General features: G+C 50.2%; 2 protein-coding genes across 6 annotated transcripts in view; both read left to right on the forward strand.

The window, feature by feature from the left end:
• Positions 1–3,221, forward strand: part of TRPC7 (transient receptor potential cation channel subfamily C member 7) — a 142,588-nt gene extending 139,367 nt beyond the window's left edge. For all 4 annotated transcript variants that reach the window (XM_050792754.1, XM_050792755.1, XM_050792756.1 and 1 more), the window contains one exon: positions 1,853–3,221. In XM_050792754.1, coding sequence (XP_050648711.1) covers positions 1,853–2,022 — 170 coding nt within the window. In that variant the 3' untranslated portion in view covers positions 2,023–3,221. The remainder of the gene's footprint in view (positions 1–1,852) is intronic.
• The window catches only part of CXCL14 (C-X-C motif chemokine ligand 14), a 728,461-nt gene that overhangs the window by 94,974 nt on the left and 612,126 nt on the right, over positions 1–21,361 (forward strand). The window lies entirely within an intron of this gene.

Genomic DNA, 21,361 nt, shown 5'->3' on the forward strand with positions numbered 1-21,361 from the left:
CAGCTGATCAGCAACCTGAATTCTATTTGCCACCTCAGTTCCCCTCTGAGAGGGAACATGACTACCCACAGGCAGAACACCAGGGATTAGGACAGCGACATCTTGGGAGTGGGGGACATTCCTCTGCCTCCCACAGCAGTGGTGGCCTTGAGCCAACCTTATGCCTCTTGAGTGCAGGATGGTTCAGAATTCCAGTGCTCTACTTCATTCCGTGGTGCGCGTCCACTGAGCAGATGCACACTGCCTTTAGGGTCTGCCACGTGCTTCTAACTGGCCCTGTCCAGTCTCAGTTCGAGGTTCTCAGCATCTAACTGCCAGCCGTGTTTCTCAAAGTGTTCCCCACCTCAGAACTAGCTGTTAAAACTACAGACCCCAGACCCCACCCAGACTAATGAATCAGCATCTCTGGAGTGGGGCCTGGGATCTGCTTTTGGAAAACTGCACCAGGGGTCTCTGATGCACAATGAGGCTTACCGGCCATCTTATTTTCACTGTTTGGGTTATTTTCCAGTCAATTTTAAGCAGTTACTCTTAGATGAAAAGCAAATTACTTTATACCAGCTAATTAATGAGATACCTATGATAAGTATTTGCTACCTAGAAACAGCCTCATCCACGAGTGAAGTTTCTGTTCTCCTCGCTTGGGCCACAGGGAACTACAGAAAGAGCCTGGTCATTGGGTGACCCTCTGCTTCATCCTGGGGCACCCAGCATGCAGCTCGAAGTCAGCCATGACTGAACTGCCCCTGAGCTGACATGGTTTAGGGGTTGACAACAGCCCACCTACCTACTCATAGGTCTCAAACAAACAATGGCCAAGTGTCATGCCAGCCAGCCTCAAGCAGTATGTAACTGATTCATGTGAACATCACTGATCATAAAAGGTGGGGGTGCTCAGGTGTCATGCCATCTAACTTACACCATGAAACGGGGGCTCAGTGAAGCACCTGATAAAAATAGGGGGTATATCCATTTGTCAAAATGGTTCAAACTGTACCTTTAAGATCTCTACCTTTTATGTATGTAGACCATACCTGAAAAATAGATGAGCAGTGTTTCCACAGACAGTGGACTCCCACACAAGCCAAGTGCAGTATCTACAGTATTAGGAAAGATCCTTCTGACACCTGTTTGTGATTAATAGAAGATTCCCACAGCCTAGACCCGTTGGACTTCTAACCACAAGGTTCGCTGTGGAAATAAAAGTGAAGGTCCCTGCTAGGTGGTCCCTCATTATGGAAGGAGGAGGTGGCGGGCATTGTCGCAGCTCCTGTCAGCGAGGTGGTGCTGCTGCTGGTGTGGGCTGAGTGGACCCTGCTCAGGTGGCCAGCTCACTCCCAGGAGGCTGGTCAGCTCCATGGCCACCATGGCTGCATCTGCTGTGCCAAGCCATTCTCTCCAGGGTCCTGGGAGTTTCTCTTCTCTACAAATAACTACAGCAGAACAAAACATAGCATCTTCAAAATCAATGCTCCAGTTAATGGAGTTGTTGTCCAGAGTCTTGAAATCTGCCTTTAAAGACTCCGAAACAAACTTTTTAACAAGTATTTTATGAAACAGGTGCTAGACACAATTCACAGCCCTGATCTTGACTCCTCCTTCAAATCCCTAAGGGAAAGGTTTTCCTGGAACGGGAGGAGAAGGGCTTTCTATGGGTCGATGAGTCCTTCAGCGGTGGAGGAGTTGGGTGGTTCTGGGTTCAAATAGAGCCCCCTTTGCCTCACCTTCAACCCTGGTGGGCTGGCCCGGGACCCGACATTCCGCTGGAAGGATGCACATGCCCACATCCGCATGGGACAAGCCCCCAGCTTCCACCTGCTCAGACTCAGCAAAATCTCCTCTGTCCTTGCAGGCGAGCTGAAGGAAATCAAGCAAGACATCTCCAGCCTGCGCTACGAGCTTCTTGAGGAAAAGTCTCAAGCTACCGGTGAGCTGGCAGACCTGATTCAACAACTCAGCGAGAAGTTTGGAAAGAACTTAAACAAAGAGCACCTGAGGGTGAACAAGGGCAAAGACATTTAGCAGCCCACATCGGCGTCTGTGACTTCTACCAGCATTCCAAGGCCAGGGTGGATGCCCTGGCCCCCATCCCTGGTGGGGAGGGGTCCCCAGCCCACTCCTCTAGGACATGAAGGGGATCTCCTGGCTCAGTCTCTTGCAGCATGACTGACATCTCCAGCCCGCTGGCCTGCCTAGACCCAGAACTGCTGTGAATCTAGGCGGTTGGGTAAGAAAAGCTATCACGGGAGGAGGGGAGGAACAGTTCCCTGACGAGTGTGAGACCTTTGGTCCAGCCACAGTGAAACCCATCCCTGTGGCCAGAGCAGGAAAAGGCCATCTTGGGTGCACACCTGTGCCCTCCCACTGCAGGTGGGACTGCAGCTCTGGCTGTGTCCTGGGAAGACAAACACCTCAACCCACAAACTCCTTCTCACTCCCTCCCTGCCACTCCCCAACACATCCAAACAGAACCGGGAGGTGACCTGTGATCTATTCTTAAGTGCCAGATGAGAACACAGCCTAATAGCAAAATAGTTCTATTTGTTTATAAAAAAAAAAAAAAAAGAGAGAGAGTTTAAAAATCCTAAATCGAAAACTGTACTGTAGGTAGCACTGTTTAGAAAACAACAACAAAATCCAAATGATGTATTTTTACCTTTATTAAGATTATCTTGTATTTACTATTTTTACCTAAAATGGAAAGAAATAAAATTACCTCATAATAACTTCTGTGTATACGCTGCCGGGGCCGCCCCACTCGCAGGCCCAGTCTGGAAGTGGCCTTGGGAACCTGTGGCCCAGGGACGCTCTGAGAAGAGAGTGGGCTGGTGCGATGGGGGTTGAGTGGGGACGAAGGCACCACCCTCCCGAGAGTCATGCAGCCAGGACCCCCAGGAGCTCCAGCCTCCACCTCCAAGCGCCTCCTCCTGTGCCCAGACCTAAGGTCAGGAAGGGGGTAAAGGAAATGCAGAATAAGTGGAAAGTTTCCTCCCACCCCATTCTAGAACTTTCCTCCATGTGAAAGGAAGGGGAGGGGGCAGGAATGAGGCCTCAAAGTGTCCCCCCACCAAGGAAGAGGCTAAGTGTGAGTAGCGAGAGCAGCCACCAGAGGGCGCAAAGTCCCAACCAATGCCTGTTCCGAGCAGGTGTGGGAAGATGCCATTCATCTTCCGGAAGATGAATGGCATTCATCTTCCAGAAGCTTCCAGAAGAGCCCTCTGGTTCCAAGGAAACACTCCTAGGGCTGGCCAGAAGTATTCAGCGCTTGCTGTGTACTGGGCACTGTGCTCAGGGCTTTGCACGCATCAGTCCACCAGATCCTCACAGCAACCCTGTGAGGTGGGTGATGGTTACAAATTCACTTGCCTTGCAGACATCCTAGAGGGGGGGAATAAATATATAATAATTATATATATATATTCATGTGTGTATGTGTAAATGTATATATGTATGCACATGTAGAAAGAAGGAGCTTGTGTTCCAAGATATACAATACGTCTTTATCTTCAGGGGCAAATTTTTTTTTACTTTACTATAAGAAAACAGACGATCAGATGAGGCAATAAACAGAAGTGAGATTGGTGCCAGCATTGATGGGAGTGACGAGGGACAATAACAGACTGCATAGCTGTGCCCTGCCTAAAGCAGGCTGCAGACACTCAGCTCAGCCCATCTTTGCCATAAAGAATATAAGTCCTGTTTTGTCACATCTTCCCAACTACTGAAAAAAAGAAAAAGTCAGCATTTGTTGGGCTCCTGGCAGTCAAGTTAGGCAGCAGAAGATGAGACATGGCTCCATACCTGGGCCTTCCCAACCCAATCTGCACCACCACCTAGTATTCAAGCAAGACAGAAACAGGCGTTTGACGGGTGCTGGGCAGAGTGCACATGCAGGGGCGCTTGACAGACATAAACTCTGGCCCAGGAGGAGGACCCATAGAGGACCATGGATGGATTTCAAAGAGCCTGCAAGTCCTAAGGTGCCCTTCAGACTGTGCGCCTGTCTTTGCGATGGTGCCTTATTCTGGAGAGAACACCTGTAGCTTTTCACAAACACTCATCTATGCGCCCCTGGCAAGCCACAGATGGGGAATGACTTTACTCAGCAGCTACATGCTAAGCCCCTTGCCAAGTGCTGGGGACAGAGTCATATGTGTCCAGTGTGGCTCCCTTTTTAAACCCAGACTCTGAAAAGGGAGGCTTAAGTGCTTTGTAGGAAGAGCAATTGATTCATCCAGGGGACAAATTGCTAATGCTTCTGGAAGACTGCCTTTCAGATCCCTCATTTATCTTTATCAGAATGCTAATAAACACTTCTGAGATGCATTCTTCAATTTCTCTATCTGCCTTCAGCCAAAGGCAGTTGGCAACCCCATTTTCAAACCATGGGGCACCCTTTTCCTATCAAATCTAAGTCTCAGATCTACTCCTTATAGAGATAAAGGAAAACCAGTCTCACTGAGTAATTAAAAACTGGGAGAGAAAACTGGTACCATCCATTAGGGTTTTAATGCCATGTCTAGGAGGTAAAGGTAGTCCAGGAATGAATTTGTGGCTGCCAGATGCCTATGGGGAAGGGCAGAAGAGGGCCCTTTTTTGGTGCAGAGCTGTTGGAGAGGCCTGGAACTGATGGCTGGCAGAGATCAGCAGCCTGGAGCAGGGAAAAGAGCTCAGTCATCTTCCAGGCACTACCAGTCTCCCTCACTTGCCCCATCTCTTGGGCCCATGCTGAATTAGCCAGGTAGGGGAAGCAGTGCTTGAAGAAGCCAAACAGGAGGGTGAGGAATGGAACCTGAGAGAGGCCCAGGGGCAGATGGGGAGAAAAAAGGGCCCAGGTCCTCCCTGGAAAGTTCACTATCACTCCCCAAGATGTGCACGCTGCCAGAGGCACCCATTTGTCCCCTGCAGCTCTGCATACTTGCCATCATTCTGTCTACAACTTTAATGTGTACGTTCAGTGTCTGTCTCCACTGCTCCAGGGAAGCTCCATGAGGAGGTCAGGTCTGTTCCATTCCCCACTGAGTACCAGCACAAGGACAAAGAGTAGCCACTCTTGCTGAATTACTTGTGAATTACTGCAGCGCCCTTCTGGTCTCCAGTTTTCTGAAGTTCCTTCAGACAGCATCATTGGGCCCTGAGAAACTCGGTGAGTTTGCAGAACCATAAGCCATCCTCGGCTGTAGCTCAAGCCATTTCCTTTCTAGTTACAGCTTGGAAGGAGGCCCAGCTCCTTGTCCTAACATGGCACACTCTGATGCGGGAGTGGCAGCCCCTGTCCAGGCTTTCCGGGTAACCAGTGGTTAAGCAGTGAGTTCTCCAGTGACTTGTCACCTTCCTATGGCTACTAATAGGACTCGACAAATCATAGTGACACTTCCCATGCAGAAGTCCCCAATTAGTCCTCTAAGCTGCTCCTAAAAGGCCATGCTCACACACTTGAGAAAGCGCAGTGGCCGCCTCTGCCCATCAAAGCCTATCTCCTTCCCTCCCAGCAAGGCCCAAAGACAGAACATTGGCCCACACAAGCCAGGCAGGGGGAGATTCCCCAAGGCAGGAAAGCTCTGACCAGACACCTTCATGGGGAGGCTGAGACACCCTACCCCGCTCAGGAGCATGCAGCATCTGGTTACAAATAAGCAGCCTTGAGCCCATCACTTCTCCAAGTGCCCATGACTATGTCTGTAAAGTGCAGAGTCTGAGAGCCCCAGAGGCCGGCAGGCCGGAGGAGCTTCATTTGCGGAGGCAGGCAGGCATGCCTCCATGCTATGCTTATCCCAGCTCTTCCCTGCATCCCATGAAGGGTGGGAATACTAGAGGGAAGGAGCTGCAGGAAAGACACATAGATGTCAATCAACTTAATGATGATTTACACAGGAGTGAAGCCACTTCCGGCCGTGGTCTCCCAGGCACAGCCAGCAGGAGCTTGGCTAATGCTACCTCATCCTGGTCCTGGGAGTGGGGCCCATGTGGGCTGGATGGCATTGCGGAATGGCAGGTCCAGACACTCACTGGATTTCACCATTGTTTCCCCATTGTTTCCCCAGTGCCGTCAAGCAGCTAGGACAACCCATGCCTTTTGCTTCAGGGAAGGAATGACACAGAAAGCGGGAAAAAATAAAGGTGTGCTCATTTCCCAGACCTGAGGTTTTTAAAAAGGGAGAGGTCAGATGAGGGGAGAATCAAAATTTGAAAGAAAGGATAGCTGAGAAGCATGGGTTCTCCCCTACCCAGATTGGAGCAGGAGAGGAACGAGGCAAGGTGGTGAGAGCAGAGAGGTCAAGGTGCTGGACAGAGACGGTCAGACCCCAGAGGAAGGGGAGTGCTCCCATGCTGATAGAAACCGGGGCCTGGCTGGGTCTGCCTTCTGCACTGCCTGGCCTCCTCTAGAACGAGCAGGGACCAGCCTGTTGCCTCCTGTCAGCCTCTCCCTGCACTAGGAGGGAGAAAGAGGAAGGAAGAGGCTCTCCAGGGCTGAGGCAGGGGCAAAGTGTCCTCTCCTTACAATAAGTTTTAAAAGTCCTGATTTCATGTCCTCAGAGTATCTGAGTCAGAAATAACTGGGCAAAACACAGCCCACTCTGCCTTGACATGGATGTGGCATAGCTGTGCCACTGACCAAAGAGGCCCGAGTGTCCCGTGGAGGCTGACATGCGGAGGCTGCTGCCAGGCACTGACCCCACACCCCACCCAACAGACAGGCAACATGCTGGGGAAAGAGAAGACAAAAGAAGACAATTAAATATGCCAAAGAAAAATTTAACAAGACACTTTTAGGTGTCTGAGGGCAGGTCCAGACATTGTTAGGATAGACAACATTTTTAACTTTGCCACTTCCACCCCCACCACCCCAGTGATGGTGAATATCCAGGGATAAGGCAGAGAGATGGCCAGCACAGAAGCCAGAGAGGAGGGGGTGGCTATGGAGCATGTAGGCTTGGTGCTGGCTGTGACCCCCTCTTTGGCTGGTAACAGATCTCACTGTACCCCAGACACCATCTAGCACCTAACCCCAGGACAGCCAACCAGAGCACCCACCTCCTTCAAAATCAACAGCAGACCCAAACAGAGCTGATCTTAGTCCTTCCTTGGTTTTATACATAAGTAGCCATGGGAAAGAAAAGTCCTTCTTCAGCAGGGTTGATGAACAGGAGAATGTGAATTTGGGACACCAGTGGACACCCCTCTACCACATGCAGAGGGACTGTCTGCAAATGAAGTCAAAGAGATGAGAAACAGAGACAGGGGAGAAGAGGAGACAGGGGAGGGGGATAGAAGAGAAAAGGAGGGAAAGAGGGAAGCAGAAGGGGTGCTGTTGACCTTAGGTGGGGCCCACCCCGAGGCCCTGCTTCCTGCAGCTGTTCCTTAGGGCTACTGACCTGTTCCAGAAGTGACCAGTTCTTAGCTTCCCCACCAAATGGATCCCATTTTTGTTTAAGCAAATTTGCTTTGGGTTTCTGTCATTTACATCCTCGGGGTTTTGATGAACACAGAAATGATGTGACGACTTCTCCACCCTTCCCAACCCTGGGGCTGGTTTTGAGCTTCTACAGTTGAAGGAGCGAGGGCCAGAAACTGCCAGGACTGTTTTTCTTGAGATGTGGTGTGGTTCTGTTTAATGAGCGAGGGCCAGAAGCTGGTTAAACTGTTTGGGAGAGAAGCTTCGAGGCCATGGGGCGGAAAGGCCTGCTTCACAGCCCAGGGCATGTGTACACCTCAGGACCAGGGAGAAGAGTCTTTCTGCTCTGCCCAGCCGCCAGCTTTGAAAAGACCTTGAAATGGCATGTTGGGCATTTCTGCAGGGACAGTGATCCCAGTGAGACATATCTCAACATCTATGGAGGCAGCAGGTAGCAGAGAGGTGAAGGGGGAGCAAAGCAGAGAGGGCGACAAGGCAGCCAGCATGGGGGCCACATTACCACCCTTGTTTGTGGGGTCACCCCTCAGAGACTCCAGAAATAACCAGTACACACTGTGGGCAGGTCCAGCTTCTGGCTGGTGAGGATGCTGCTATAAATAGGAAATATAGAGCCTTATTCTGTAGGTAGAGGATGGTGAAGTGGATTATTCAAGTTACATAAATACGACTTGATATTGGTCTTGGGGACTTGTGCTGCTTTCCGTGAGCATAGATCATTGAGAGCAGCATGAGCCCCAGTAGCTGTACAACTGACTCATAGGGTTTCCAGACCACTGATGCCAGCGGGGAGCAGTGACTGCCCCAGACCTGAGCAGGGTCAGTCACTGAGAGAGAGGAAGTGACTTTGGATCATCTCAGTGATAGAACAGAACACAGCCCCGGGGTATCACGCTCAACTCCAATCAATCACAGAATGGGCACTCCAGCAAAATAGAGCTATTGGTGCCTTACTAACCTGCAGAAATCTATTAGCTGCCCCCAGGCCAGTTGAGTCCTGGTGAAAGTGAAGATTCGATCTGAGAGCCGAGGCTGCCTTGTAGACTCATCATTACATAAAGATGCTTGCAGCATTATCACTGTCTGTCACCACCAGCATGAACAGAATGTGTATTCTGTGCTTCAGCAAAGGCCATCGGGGTGTCTTCTCATGATATTTTTCCTTCAAAGAACACAGATGTTTTGGCTGTGTCCTGGGACTTCCGAGCCTAATGTCCCCAAGCACCAGCTCAGAGGTGAGCTGTTTCCATTGTGCTGAGGCTGCAGGAAGAGGATGGTATGGATCAGTATTCTAGTCACTCTGGACAGATTTTCAATCTTTCTCCCAAAGGGTAAAAACAGCATTTCCTGATTCTTAAAGACCTTCCAGTCTGTACTCCCCCTGCATACATATGACATGGAAGACTCAACACGAGGTGAAACATAAGGGATACTTTCTGAAACAGGGATCTAAGGGTGTGAGACAAGAACACAGATATATGAGGAAACCAAGGGAACTGTCACTTCCCACACAGCCTGTGTGCACCCACCCATGTGCTCATGGCTCAGACACCTGGGTAACTCTAAAGAGACTAAAAGTGTGCCCTAAGCCCACCCACGGGGTGTTTCTGGTCATCCTTGGTGCTCCACCACATAGGAAAAGACAAGGAGGGGGATGGAGGTAGGAATGGGACCTGGGCAGAAGTGCCTAGGCACACAGACACAAGGAAAGAAGAGGAGAGGGGTAGAGGGGCCCCATGCTTGCTCCCACAAGGGTCCACTTTGTGGCAAAGACTTAGAGGCAACCCAAAGAGATGTGAAGGAGATGTTGGTGTCTTCATCATCAAGGATGTGCAGGACCTCCCACAGGCCTCACAGAGGCCACCATCAGAAACTCATGTGCAAGAGGCAGCAACTGCATGAAGCCACTCTACTCCCAAGGAAAAATCAGAGAAACTGCCCTCCTGCCAGGCCTTGGAGCCTCCTCTTCCCGATCTGAGGTCGCCCAGGGGCATAGACCACCACTGGCACAGAGCAGAGAAGTCTGGGTCTGTGTAACCTCCCCCAGGTCACAGCACAGGCCACCACACACAGGAAACAGCAGGGCCAGTAGCACTGGGTCCCAGTAGAGATACATAGTACTGGGCAGATGGTCCATTTCCCAAATAGACAAAAATGCCTGGTATGACTGCTGTTCTGTTCTGTAAAGTGTTTGGGTGACTTCCCAAGAAAGAAAGGAAAATACGGTTATGGTGAACTATATCATCCATGGCCCCAGTGAAACATGCTTCCCAGTACTCAGGCCCTTGTGTGTTCCCCTCCCCCATTGATGCTAGGCTTGGTCATGGGACTTGTTTTAACCAATGGAGCATTAGCAAGTATAGCACAAGCAGTGGTTTGATAAGCCCACGCCCAGGGTGGCTTGTCTTACAAGCCAGCCCTTGTAAAGGATCTCAGCTAGGATGCTCAATGTTGAGAGGCTGTGTAGAGAGAAACTCTGGAGGCTGAGAGGCCTCTTGTATTTCCAGCCTAGCCAAGCTCCCAGCTAAGTGCAGCTGCATAAGTGATTCAGCTATGTGGAGCAGAAGAACCTCCCAGCTGAGCTTTGTTAGCCACAAAATTATGAGAAATAATAAAGTGTTGTTGCTTTAGACCACGAAGCTTTCAGGTGGTATGTTACCCATTAATAGCTAAAACGAAGGAGCTGAGGAAGGATCCAGGAACTTTTCACACCATTTTTAGCCTATCTGCAGGAGAGTAATCAATCCCACCCATTCATCCCAAAAGAATGATTTACTTCTGAATCATAAGGCCTGGTGCCTCAAACAACAGCAGCCTATGAATGCAAATCAGCAGTTGTTTAAGAAGCCACAGTCAGGGTTTCCAACCTCCCCAGGTTGGCTTTGCTCCACTTAAAAAGAAACCCTGTGTCTGGACACTGATGGAAACCTCCCCACACCCCCCAAAAGTAGTTCTGGCCATCCAGCAGAAGGATGCACGTTTTGTTGAACAAGTTAAATACAGCCAGTCAACTCAGTCATCACCTCAGTTAATGTATTGTAATGTGTGAAGGGCTGGAAGGATCCAATGGACTCCAACTCTGAGGGGTTTGCAGTTTCACTGAAGAGAAAAGAGACAAGCCTGGGAACAGGTAAGCAGATTTGTGAGCTTTTAACAAGAGTGGTGGGCAGTACAGAGGAGATATCACAAGGCAGCTGGTGAATCGTTGCCTGATGGACAATAACATCCCTTTTGATTTCTAATCTTACAGCTATATGATGAGCACTTTCACATCCCTTATTTCATTGATTTAAAACAACAGCCCAGTGATGTGCATAGGGCAGGATTCAAGATCCCCTTTTCCTAGAAAGAGCTTAAGTAGAGCATGAACTGGAAGTTCAGTTCCTGGGGTCCTGGGCCCATAAACTGGACTGAGCATAGAATGAGTGGCAATGAACAGAACTGAGTGGGAGGAATGCACTTAAGCTAGGCAGCAAGTGTAGGGGCACTGTCCCTAGCAGGCAGCCTGGGCAGGAGGGACATTCCTTATGGGGTATTTCTCCACACAGTCCTGGGACCTCCTCCCTGAGAATCCCTTGACACAGACTGATAATGTAGATTCAACAGCTGAGGGCTGGGCCTAGGAGTCTCTATTTTAAGAGGTCCCCAGGCAACTCTGATGATCAACTCTATTTGAACACCTGCCACAGAGTTCCCCTTGCCAGATGTCATGGTTATCAGGTCACCTGACTGGTGGGCACTAGAGATGCAACTGGCCCCCAGGCCTGGGCCAGTGCTCTAGCTAGTTCTCTGATGTTCCCTAAGGTGGGACTGATCCAGTTTTGGAAGGACATGTAAGATCTGGGGCCAGGCACAGCGGCTTATGTCTGTAGTCCTCGTACTTTGGAAGGCTGAGGCAGGAGGATCATTTGAGTCCAGGAGGATCACTTGAGTTTGAGGCTGCAGTAAGCTATGATCTCACCTTTGCTCTCCAGCTTGGGCGACAGGGCGAGATCACATCTCTGAAAATAAATAAATAAATAAATAAGTTGGGCATGCAGACAGATAAAGGATAAAGCATTGAAGGCATCAAGGAAAAAATAGGGGTGAATAGCTCAATTCCACCCTTTCCTGTGTTGCATCTCCATGACTCAACAGCCTTGTTTTTACGTTAAAAACTAATAGTAAAGGGACAGCCAACGCTAACAAGGGTTTGGGGTAATAACCCCAACTCCAGGGATTGCCCAGTCTCAATTTTGTCTCCTGTTTCTTGGAGGTAAGGAAATGTCATTCTTGAACTGGGACGTGGGCAAGGTCCGCTCCCACTCTGTCCCCAGAACTGAGAACTCACCCAGTGTCAGATGGCAGAGCACTGAGGGGACAACCTGCCCAGGACAGCAGGCTTCCAGGGTGTGCTGCCATTAGAGTACCAGAGTGGGGCGGACAGGGCCTCATCCCACATCATGCCAGCAGGTTCTGTGGACAAAGGTGGTAGGGAGAAAAGCTCCAGCCAGGCTGAACAAGTAGGGAGTGTGTGTGTGTGTGTGTGTGTGTGTGTGTGTGAGAGAGAGAGACTGTTTATTAATTTATTAATATAAGAATAGTATTAATATTAATATAGATATTATACATTAGTATTTGTTAACATAGATAATAAACAGAGCCAGAGATAATGAAAGAGGAGATGGGGTGGGGCGTCCACTCCTCTTCCCAACCAAGCCAACGTGGGGTAAGGGCAGACAGGGAGGAAAACACACAGGGCAGTGCGGGGGGCGATCCCTCACATTTGAGATTTATCTTTTATTTCTCTGTGACTGAAACTGAGCCACTTCCGATCTGTATCAGGAGGAAATGTGCTGCTTATGCGTTCATAATTAGACCCAGGTAATTCACTCTTTAATAATCAGCAGGCTTCTCCCACCAGCCCACTAAACCTCCCCTCCTGCCTGCTTGCTTCTATTTCCATCCCTGTCCCCTCCCAGGTGGGGATCCCTTAAAGAGGCCTGGCTGGTTTGTCATCCTTTTCCTTTCTTTCCAAATGGTCCTACTGGGGCCCTCGCCGGCGGGCCTTTCCCTTCGTTGTGATTCAGAGTAAGGTTCTGAACCAGGGCTCTAAGAAACCCGAGAAGCCGATTCCAGGAAAGGGCGTTATTTCAGGAGCTTAGACAGTGAGCAAGCCCAGCCCACTCGCCCTCTGGCTCAGCAGAGCCCAACGGGACCCTCCCACCACAGGGAGGAGACCATCTCCAGAAAGCCAAAATGATGAGAGGGTTCTCTTTCCTCCTGTCTCTCCAGTGGGCGCAGGGAGGATAGAAAATTGTCCTTTGAGATGTTATTGCCGCTGTCATTGTGAATCGAGGCCCAGCGCTCCAGGACTCCCAACTGAGCACACTGCCTCCATCCCCTCCAGCCCCCAGCCCATCTCTCAGCCAGTGCCCAGGCCTCTGCAGAGGGGACTGAAGGAAGCAAGATGGATGAGGCCCTTAAGGAATGAGGGCCCAGGAGACGGGGGAGAAAAATTAAAATGCAAATTACTTTTGCTGTTTTGTTTTATATTGTTTCTTTAAAAATATTATTCTCATTACAAAACTAAACCATGGTCACTGGAGAAATTTCCAAAAACCTCAGCGTTCAGAAAAGAAGAAAATGAAAATCACTGTTAATCCAGCCACCTAGAGATAATTACTAGGCGGTATTTGCTTGTGGTTCTCTTTACATATTTATATAACTCTTAATCCACAAACTCAAGTGAGTAAGAAATGAAAGATTACCAGTCAGTCTCTGTTAGGAGCCCCCTGTCCCTCATTCCTCGGAGGTGGTAGAAATCTCAGCTCAGTTCTGAGTCCCACACCCACTTTCCTGACCCTGTGATGAATTCCGCAGGCTTAAGGCAGGTGATCATCCCACCCACGGCCCTCTCTGCCTGCACTGATGTCCAGCAAACCTGTGTTGTCTATCTGCTTCCTAAAGGTCAGTCCTGTGGGTCGCTGCTGCACGGAACCTCATTCTCATCAAAAAGACAGCTGCAGAACGCCTGCTTGCCTCTTTCATGCCCTTCTCAGAGCACTGACTCAGAAGCCCTTCTGTCTCCAAATCATTTTGGAGCTGGAGGCAGCTTGCTGTGGCCCCTCAGCACTTCATGTACACTGAGGTGAGCTTGCAGGCATGTAGGAGGTGAGCTTGCAGGAATGATCTGAGGGCTTCTGCCTCCTTAGGGCTCCCTAAGAAAGGTATTTACCATCTCCCTCTGCACACTGATCCCCCAAACTATCTGGTCTTCTGTCATCTCTCTCCAGGCAGAACACTCCTCTACCCCCTCTCAGAGACCTCCTCACATCTAAGGTCTCCTTGTGTCCCCATGAACTCTCTTCTCCTCACCTCCTGCTCTACCTTGCCCCAAGATGAGGGAGATTCTGTTTTAACTTCAGAGGTGGGAAAATTTGCTTTTATGCAGGATTGCCATATAAAGTTGAGCAGTGTGTGCACCGCACAACAGGGAAATTTCACATGCCATGCCCAGGGAAAGGGCACCTTTTTGTAATTCGCCCAAAGGTACCATGTGTGTGAGCCACAGTGCTGCCCTTACTCATCATGTCTTGTTCCAAACCTATACCCGGGCCTAGATTTTGAAACTCAAAAGCTAATAATTTGACTCTTTTGTTAGCCGAGTTCTGCGATGCCCTCCCTTCCCTGAAGCAATTAATATTGAGCAGTCTGGCTGCTGTCTGGCTGCAAGGAGGGACCACAGGTGTCAGGAAGTGCAGGGGGATGCCTTGGTTAATACTTGACAATAGCATGCCCAAATGTATATGCCCATTCGCAGCTCCAAATGCTAGGTTCAGATCTTTGGGGTTGGGGGGCAAAACTTGAATTTTTAAAAGCATGCCAGGTAATTCCGAAGGGGTTGGGGAGAATTCCCATGAAAAGCAATCGAGACCAGTCCCTGGAGAACTGCTGTCCCCAGCCCTTCAGCTCCCAGTGGGGAGCCGTGGGTGAGGCTGCTTTCCTCACCTGGATGGGTGAATTCAGGGTTTGGGGGGCCAGGCTGGAAGGCAGCTTTTCATATCTTAAAATGCCCTAAACAACCTCAAGTATCTTCTTGCTTTCCCTGTTTGGTTCCAGCGGAGATGTTGAGACCGTCCACTCACTGGTGAAGCCCAGCACCACTTCTGGGGCAGTGTCATCTTAAAGGCTTTCTCCAAGAAGGGGCAAGATGACTCCAAGCCATCCAGTCCCCTTCTCCCATCCACAGGCAGCCCACAAGCAGCCTCCTGGTGGGATGGGAGGGGGTGGGACAAGCACCTTCCCCAGCAGAACTGGGGTACAGAGAACCCCATATGCCTCCTCAAAGGAAGCCTTCAGGATGGAGACAACCTCACGTCTGACCTGGGAGCCTGACAGGAGCATGTTGAATTTCTATTGCCTCAGCATAAAATGGCAATGCTAATGTAGTTTCCAATTTAGGTTTTAAAATGCCACTTTAAAGGACAGCTTCAGTTCTCTCACTTAAAACTTTTTAAAAATAATCACATTTCCTCATGAATCAGGACATGGGCATATTCATCCCTTCCTCCCCATCAAGGACTCACAGAGCATAAGGCATCCTCTTCCACAGACCTTTCATGATCATTGTGTGCCGATTCTTTGGACAGGGGGCTTTCTCTGCCCCGACCCCAGATCCACAGCCCCTTCTGCCTGGGGCCACTGAGCAACCAGTGACACTTCTGCCACACCCCGTGAAAGAAGACTTGCTGCCCAGTGACAGAGCGGGAGGGAGGACTGGGAAAGACATGAGAGCTGCCCGGGCAGCAGCCAAAGGCAAGGTTTGAAGCAGGGGGTGCTTGATTGTAGGGAGGGACTTATCCAGACAAGAGAATGGAGATCCCTGGTAGTTTTATCAAAAAGAAACCAGGTAGTTGGGTTTTCTTTTAGAACTTTGGGAGGAAAAGAAAACATAATTTCACACCCTGAAGAAATATATGCCTGAATTTCATAAACTTGGCTTTTCTTCCTCTTTCTAATTAAGGGTAGAAATTCTCCCTACCCTTTCAGTGCATGTGGGGGGCAGGGATGGGCATAAAGAGAGAATGTTGTCCAAAGGATGTCTCTCCTATCCCAGGCTCCCATTAATCTGGGAAGCAACCTCAGGATTTATGCCCAGGAAGACAGGGCCCCTCATAGGAAAGAGCTTTCTCTAGAGGACTGGATTTGTAGGCTTGACCTGGTGTTTGGGGAGGAATGGGGTGAGTGGGAGGGGGTGCCTGTCCTTGCAGGGCCAGGAGTAATCCCCTGAGAGGGAAGTCAGGCTTCTAGCTGCCCATGTAGGTCCCCAGCTCAGGAGGAGAATCTACAGGCAAAGAGCTCAAGCCTGCACGACCTGCTGCTGGCTCTCCCAGCCCCAGTCCCTCTCGGGCTGGCCCAAACTGCTGACTCCTGAGGATGCAGAGAGCCAAGCCTGCACCTCCTGCTGCCCGCTCTCCCAGCCCCAGCCCCAGCCCGCCACAGGCTGGCCCAGACCGCTGACTCCTGAGGATGCAGAGAGAAAGCAGGTTCCCAGTCCTAGAGCTTATTGCTGACTAAGACCAGTCTTTCTAGCTGGTCCTGCCCTCAGCCATGGGTGGGGGTTACAAGTCAATGGGGCCATTCCCTGGCCTCCCAACCAGCCTGCTCCTGAACCCTAGGAAGGTAGAGCCCGATGGCCCTTCCCAGTCCTTCCTTTGTGGCCAAAAGCCAATCTGGATAGTTTTGTTGTGTTTTGTTTCATATTTTGAATCCTTGTCAGATTTTTAAAAATTTCAATTCATTTTGATTCCATTTTTCATTCTAAATAAATATTCACTTTAAAACCTAATGATTTGCTCTTGTTCTCAGAGAGGGCCCCTAAGATGTACAAGCTCCAGATTTCAAAAGACCTAGAACCGTCCCTAAGGATGGACGACAGGGTGAGTGAAAGGCAAGACGCTGCTATAGTCTCAGTGTCCAGCAATGGGGCTCTGGGCCTGGGCAGTAGCCAGCCCTGTGGAAATATTGATGGCAAGGGGAGGGAGAAGGCCCAGCAGAGACGACAGCCCAGGACACACGTGGGCCTGACGCTGCTGACCACAGACATGAAGCTGTAGCCACAAGGGAGGTCTGCTTGACACCCTGGGCTCCGACTTAAGCCCAGACTCAGAGGTCCAACCCCAAGAATGAGGTTCACTCTTTCACTCTCACCCTGGGAAGACTGAATATGAGGCACACAGTTGAGACAGGCAGTAATCAGGTGGGGACTGCCTGGGTCTCATCCACTAAAGAGAGGGCAGAAAGGAAGGGTTAGTTGGGGCCAAAGGCTGGGAGAGGGGGCTTCCTGGGAGGGTTGAGTCTTGCTGGCACTTTAACCTTGGTACCTGCCCCTTCCTCTAGGACCTGACAGCCTTTTGCAAAGGCTCACTAGCCCCAACCTCAGCAGAGGAAAGATGACTCCATGCTTGGCTAGCAAGGGCAATAGTGCCACCAGCTTCATATGTCCCACCTGGCAGGGGGCTCCTAACAGGTGGGGTTTGCTTAGGAATTCCTTACAGCCTGACTGAGACACTTTCAGCTTGAGGCTCTTCTTACCGAGTCCTTTCTTCCCTCTCTCTCCTCTCACGGGTCAGAGCAGTACTGTGACCTCAATGCTCTCCCTGATGCCTCTTGTTCATGCCCCTTTTTTTTACCCATCACAGCTGTTTCCTCTAATACATCTTCTGCATGTGCTTCTTGGAGGACCTGAGATGACACTGAGCCAGACTGAATTTTTCTTCTTGCCATAATCAGAATAATTAAACAGGATTAAAAGACAGAATCTTTGTCGTTGTGTGATTCATGATGTTTAATACTGCACCCATGCACTACTTAAAGTAATATGGCATCCCACTTGAAGTATTCATGCCGAATTTTGGAAAATGCAATCCTAGACAAAACCAAACATTTTCTGAAGGAGCTCTTTTGCCCTGGCCTCACTACCAAGTTCCAGACCTTTCCACGAAGCAGTCCTGCATCAGTGCCATAGATGAGTTGGCGCCTCTGAAGTGATTAAACACACCTGCTCCCTGCCTTGCTACCTGTCTCCATTTACGGGTCTAAGGCACTCCTTCTGGCTCCCAGTCTCTCCATAAGTGTAACCACAAAGGCCAGGCCCCCTATCCTGGAAGCCCAGGGACAGGGACCTGAGGATGCTAGCCAGACTACCAGGGGCCCCTGAGCCTGGCAACTGATCCTAAACAACAGTCCTGTTCCCAGTCTTTGACCATATACCGGCCCTATCCCAGCTTTAGTCTCCTTGCCAGTCCTTGGCCAGAGTGACAGCTCATTCCTTAGCATGCAGCGACCCCACCCATGACCCCAGCCAATACCCCTAATTGAGCCCTGGCAGCAGGAGCAATGCAGTTTCACCATCATGCAAACCTCTGCCCTTCCTAGAGAAGGCAAGATGATTGGGTCCAGGGGGTGACAATCAGTCTATCCGTCCCAGGGTCCTACAGGCTGTAACCTACTTGGCTTGAGGTTACACTGCTAAAGGGACTCAGAGAGGCAGATGAGGTCACATGTCATTGAGGCCATAGAAAAAAATGTTGAGGTGCTAACCAATGAGTGGTGAGACCTGATTCAAAAATAAATGGCATAACATTCACCAGCCTGGTGAATCTCGAAACTGACTCCATCCCATCATCTGATCTGACCAGAGACTGGCAGGCTGACAGGACCACAGGACAGAACTGGAGACACCCTTTCTGGGATAGGAGACAAAGCCCTTTCAGAGCTTTCTCCTTGTAGAATCCTTTCTCCCTTTCTCCCTCACACCCCATCCTCTCTCCAGTTACCCCACTCCACTAACCAAACTGCAGCCACTTCAAAAGCCCTGGCAAGACCATTCTCCAAGCCTCCTATGGACTATTCTCATTAGGAAAGCTGCTTCATTCCAGAGTCTGGGCTTGCTCTACTTGCTATTTAGTTATTAAAATGGTTATTGTAGGCCGGGCGTGGTGGCTCACACCTGCAATCCTAGCACTTATGGAGGCGGAGGCAGGTGGATCACCTGAGGTCAGGAGTTCAAGACCAGCCTGACCAATATGGTGAAACCGCGTCTCTACTAAAAATACAAAGAAATTAGCCGGGTGTGGTGGCTGGTGCTTGTAATCCCAGCTACTTGGGAGACTGAGGCAGGAGAATCACTTTGAACCCGGGAGGCGAAGGTTGCAGTGAGCCGAGATCACGCCACTGCACTCCAGCCTGGGCGACAGAGTGGGACTCCATCTCCAAAAAAAAAAAGAAAAGGTCATTCTAAAATGGAACCTTAAAGTCACCAACCACTATGGTTGCCAAAGTCATCTAAAACAAACAAACAGAAAGTCACTAACAGGGTGATGATTTAAAAAACAAACAGAACGATTCTGAAAGCAAGGGCATCGTCCGTACTCACAGAGGGAGCGGCCATTCCATGCTCCGGCAGACTCACACCACACAGGGAAACCACGCCAGCAGCCACCAACCCCAACCCGGCAGACTCACACCACACAGGGAAACCACGCCAGCAGCCACCAACCCCAACCCGGCAGACTCACACCACACAGGGAAACCACGCCAGCAGCCACCGACCCCAACCCGGCAGACTCACACCACACGGGGAACCACGCCAGCAGCAACCGACTTCAACCTTCAGACAGCGATTTTTCACCTTTGATCTTCACCCCCAGCTTCTGCGTCACGCTGAGTAGTTTAATAATAATTCCCTTGGTGTGTGGAAGAAACAGAAATAGCTCCACCAGGCACCACAGGCCTGCGTGGCACAGTTTATGAAATCCTGGGCCTCTAATGCTCCCAGTCTCCCAAGTTTCCATTAAACAGCTGCCAAATGGCTCTCACTGGCAGGAAAGGCACCCTTGCCTTGCCTCCCTCGGTTTCTCCGCAGACAGGTCAGCAGGGAAGAAAAGCGTGTCACTCAACAACTACATAATGGGAAAGAGGTTGCCCTGAGGTCCCACCCCGTGACCTCTGCCTGTCAAAGCCAACCTCTAAGCCCCTTTTTATAATCTTTTCCAAAGACTTAAATGTATGGTGACACAAAGCTCCCTTAATGGAAAGTCACTCTGGCTTGTATAAAGAGCTGTGTAAACTTCATCTCTGCATTTACTCAGTACCAGCCTTGTTTAATTTCCTGCCCGGGGATGTGCAGGGAACGTGACTGCCCTCTCAGGGCCCTGAACATCTTTCAGAAAAGAAACAGTACCCTCCCCACTTCAGGGCCCCCCCAAAAGGCAAGATACCTCCTCCGACTGTACTAAAAGGGAAGGCAGTTTGACCACATGTTCTCTGTTGAGCTTCTCTTTACAAAATGCAGCTTCAGACTGAGTGGACAAGCACAGACCACAGTTGGAGGGTCCCCTGCACCATGACCAGCTATGTGATCTTGGCAAGTGACACCACTTCCTGGGGTTCTGGCTTTCTCCTTAAGAAAATGAGGGTGATAGAAGTGCCTATCACAGGTTGCTGTGGGGAGAAAGATGAATGCTAAGCGCCCACCTAGTGCTCAGCCTGTGGTAAGAGGGCCAGGAATGTTAGTTACTAGAATCATTCTGCCATGGCAGATGGTTCATTATAGTGGCTACGTGCATGGACTCTGGAGCCCCACTTTCCGCATCCGAGTCCCAGCTTCTTCATTCACAGGTGGGAGACCTTGCGTGTGTCATTTCTATAAAATGCAGCATGGGAACAGCAGCAGCTGTGGGGAAGGAATGAGCAGTGTTGGGGACATCAGGTTCAAAGACTTCCCTGCCCACAACCACCACCACCACCACCACCACCACCATCATCCCTGTATCACCACCATCCCTGTCCTGCCACTGTGACCAGTGGAGCTGTAGGGACCCTTCATCCACACCAAACCCTTTGCAGACACCCTGCTCCACACCATTTCCTGGACAATCACAGCGTGTTTCCAGAGGAGGACCAGAAAACACTTATTTACCATCACCCCTCATTTTACAGCCCAAAGGGCTGAGGCCTTACCCAGATTCCACTTAGAACCTCCCAAATGAGCTGCCTGGTGTCAGTAAGTCCCCCTCCTGGGTTCATATCTAGGATTATGGTGGACCTGAGAGAAAGTGGGGAAGGTAGGCCATGCCACTTCCCATATAGACCCCAGGTGGAAATTCTAGGCCAAACCCCAAACTGAGCAACCCAAGTCCTGCATTCCCAAGTAGCTGGGATTACAGGCACCAGCCACCACACCTGGCTAATTTCTTTGTATTTTTAGTAGAGATGGGGTTTTACCATATTGGTCAGGCTAGTCTTGAACTCCTGACCTCAGGTGATCCGCCTGCCTCCGCCTCCATAAGTGCTAGGATTCCAGGTGTGAGCCACCATGCCCGGCCTACAATAACCATTTTAATAACTAAATAGCAAGTAGAGCAAGCCCAGACTCTGGAATGAAGCGGCTTTCCTAATGAGAATAGTCCATAGGAGGCTTGGAGAATGGTCTTGCCAGGGCTTTCGAAGTGGTTGCAGTTTGGTTAGTGGAGTGGGGTAACTGGAGAGAGGATGGGGTGTGAGGGAGAAAGAATTCTGCAAGGAGAAAGCTCCAAAAGGGCTTTGTCTCCTATCCCAGAAAGGGTGTCTCCAGTTCTGTCCTGTGGTCCTGTCAGCCTGCCAGTCTCTGGTCAGATCAGATAATGGGATGGAGTCAGTTTCGAGATTCACCAGGCTGGTGAATGTTATGCCGTTTATTTTTGAATCAGGTCTCACCACTCATTGGTGAAGCCATTCATGCCTTCCCAGGACCCAGGAAGTTACTGACAGCAGGAGCATCACCTCCATCCCAACCCCCTCCATCCAACTGACGAGCTAAGTCTCCCCCTGGCTGAAAGTCCTGATGAGTAGGCCTGTTCTGGCTTCACATAATGTTCTCTAGCATGCTGCTGGCTGAGAAAAATGCTGTCTGAAACAGGTCAG

Source organism: Macaca thibetana, chromosome 6, assembly GCF_024542745.1.
Source record: "Macaca thibetana thibetana isolate TM-01 chromosome 6, ASM2454274v1, whole genome shotgun sequence".
Classification (NCBI taxonomy): Eukaryota; Metazoa; Chordata; class Mammalia; order Primates; family Cercopithecidae; genus Macaca; species Macaca thibetana.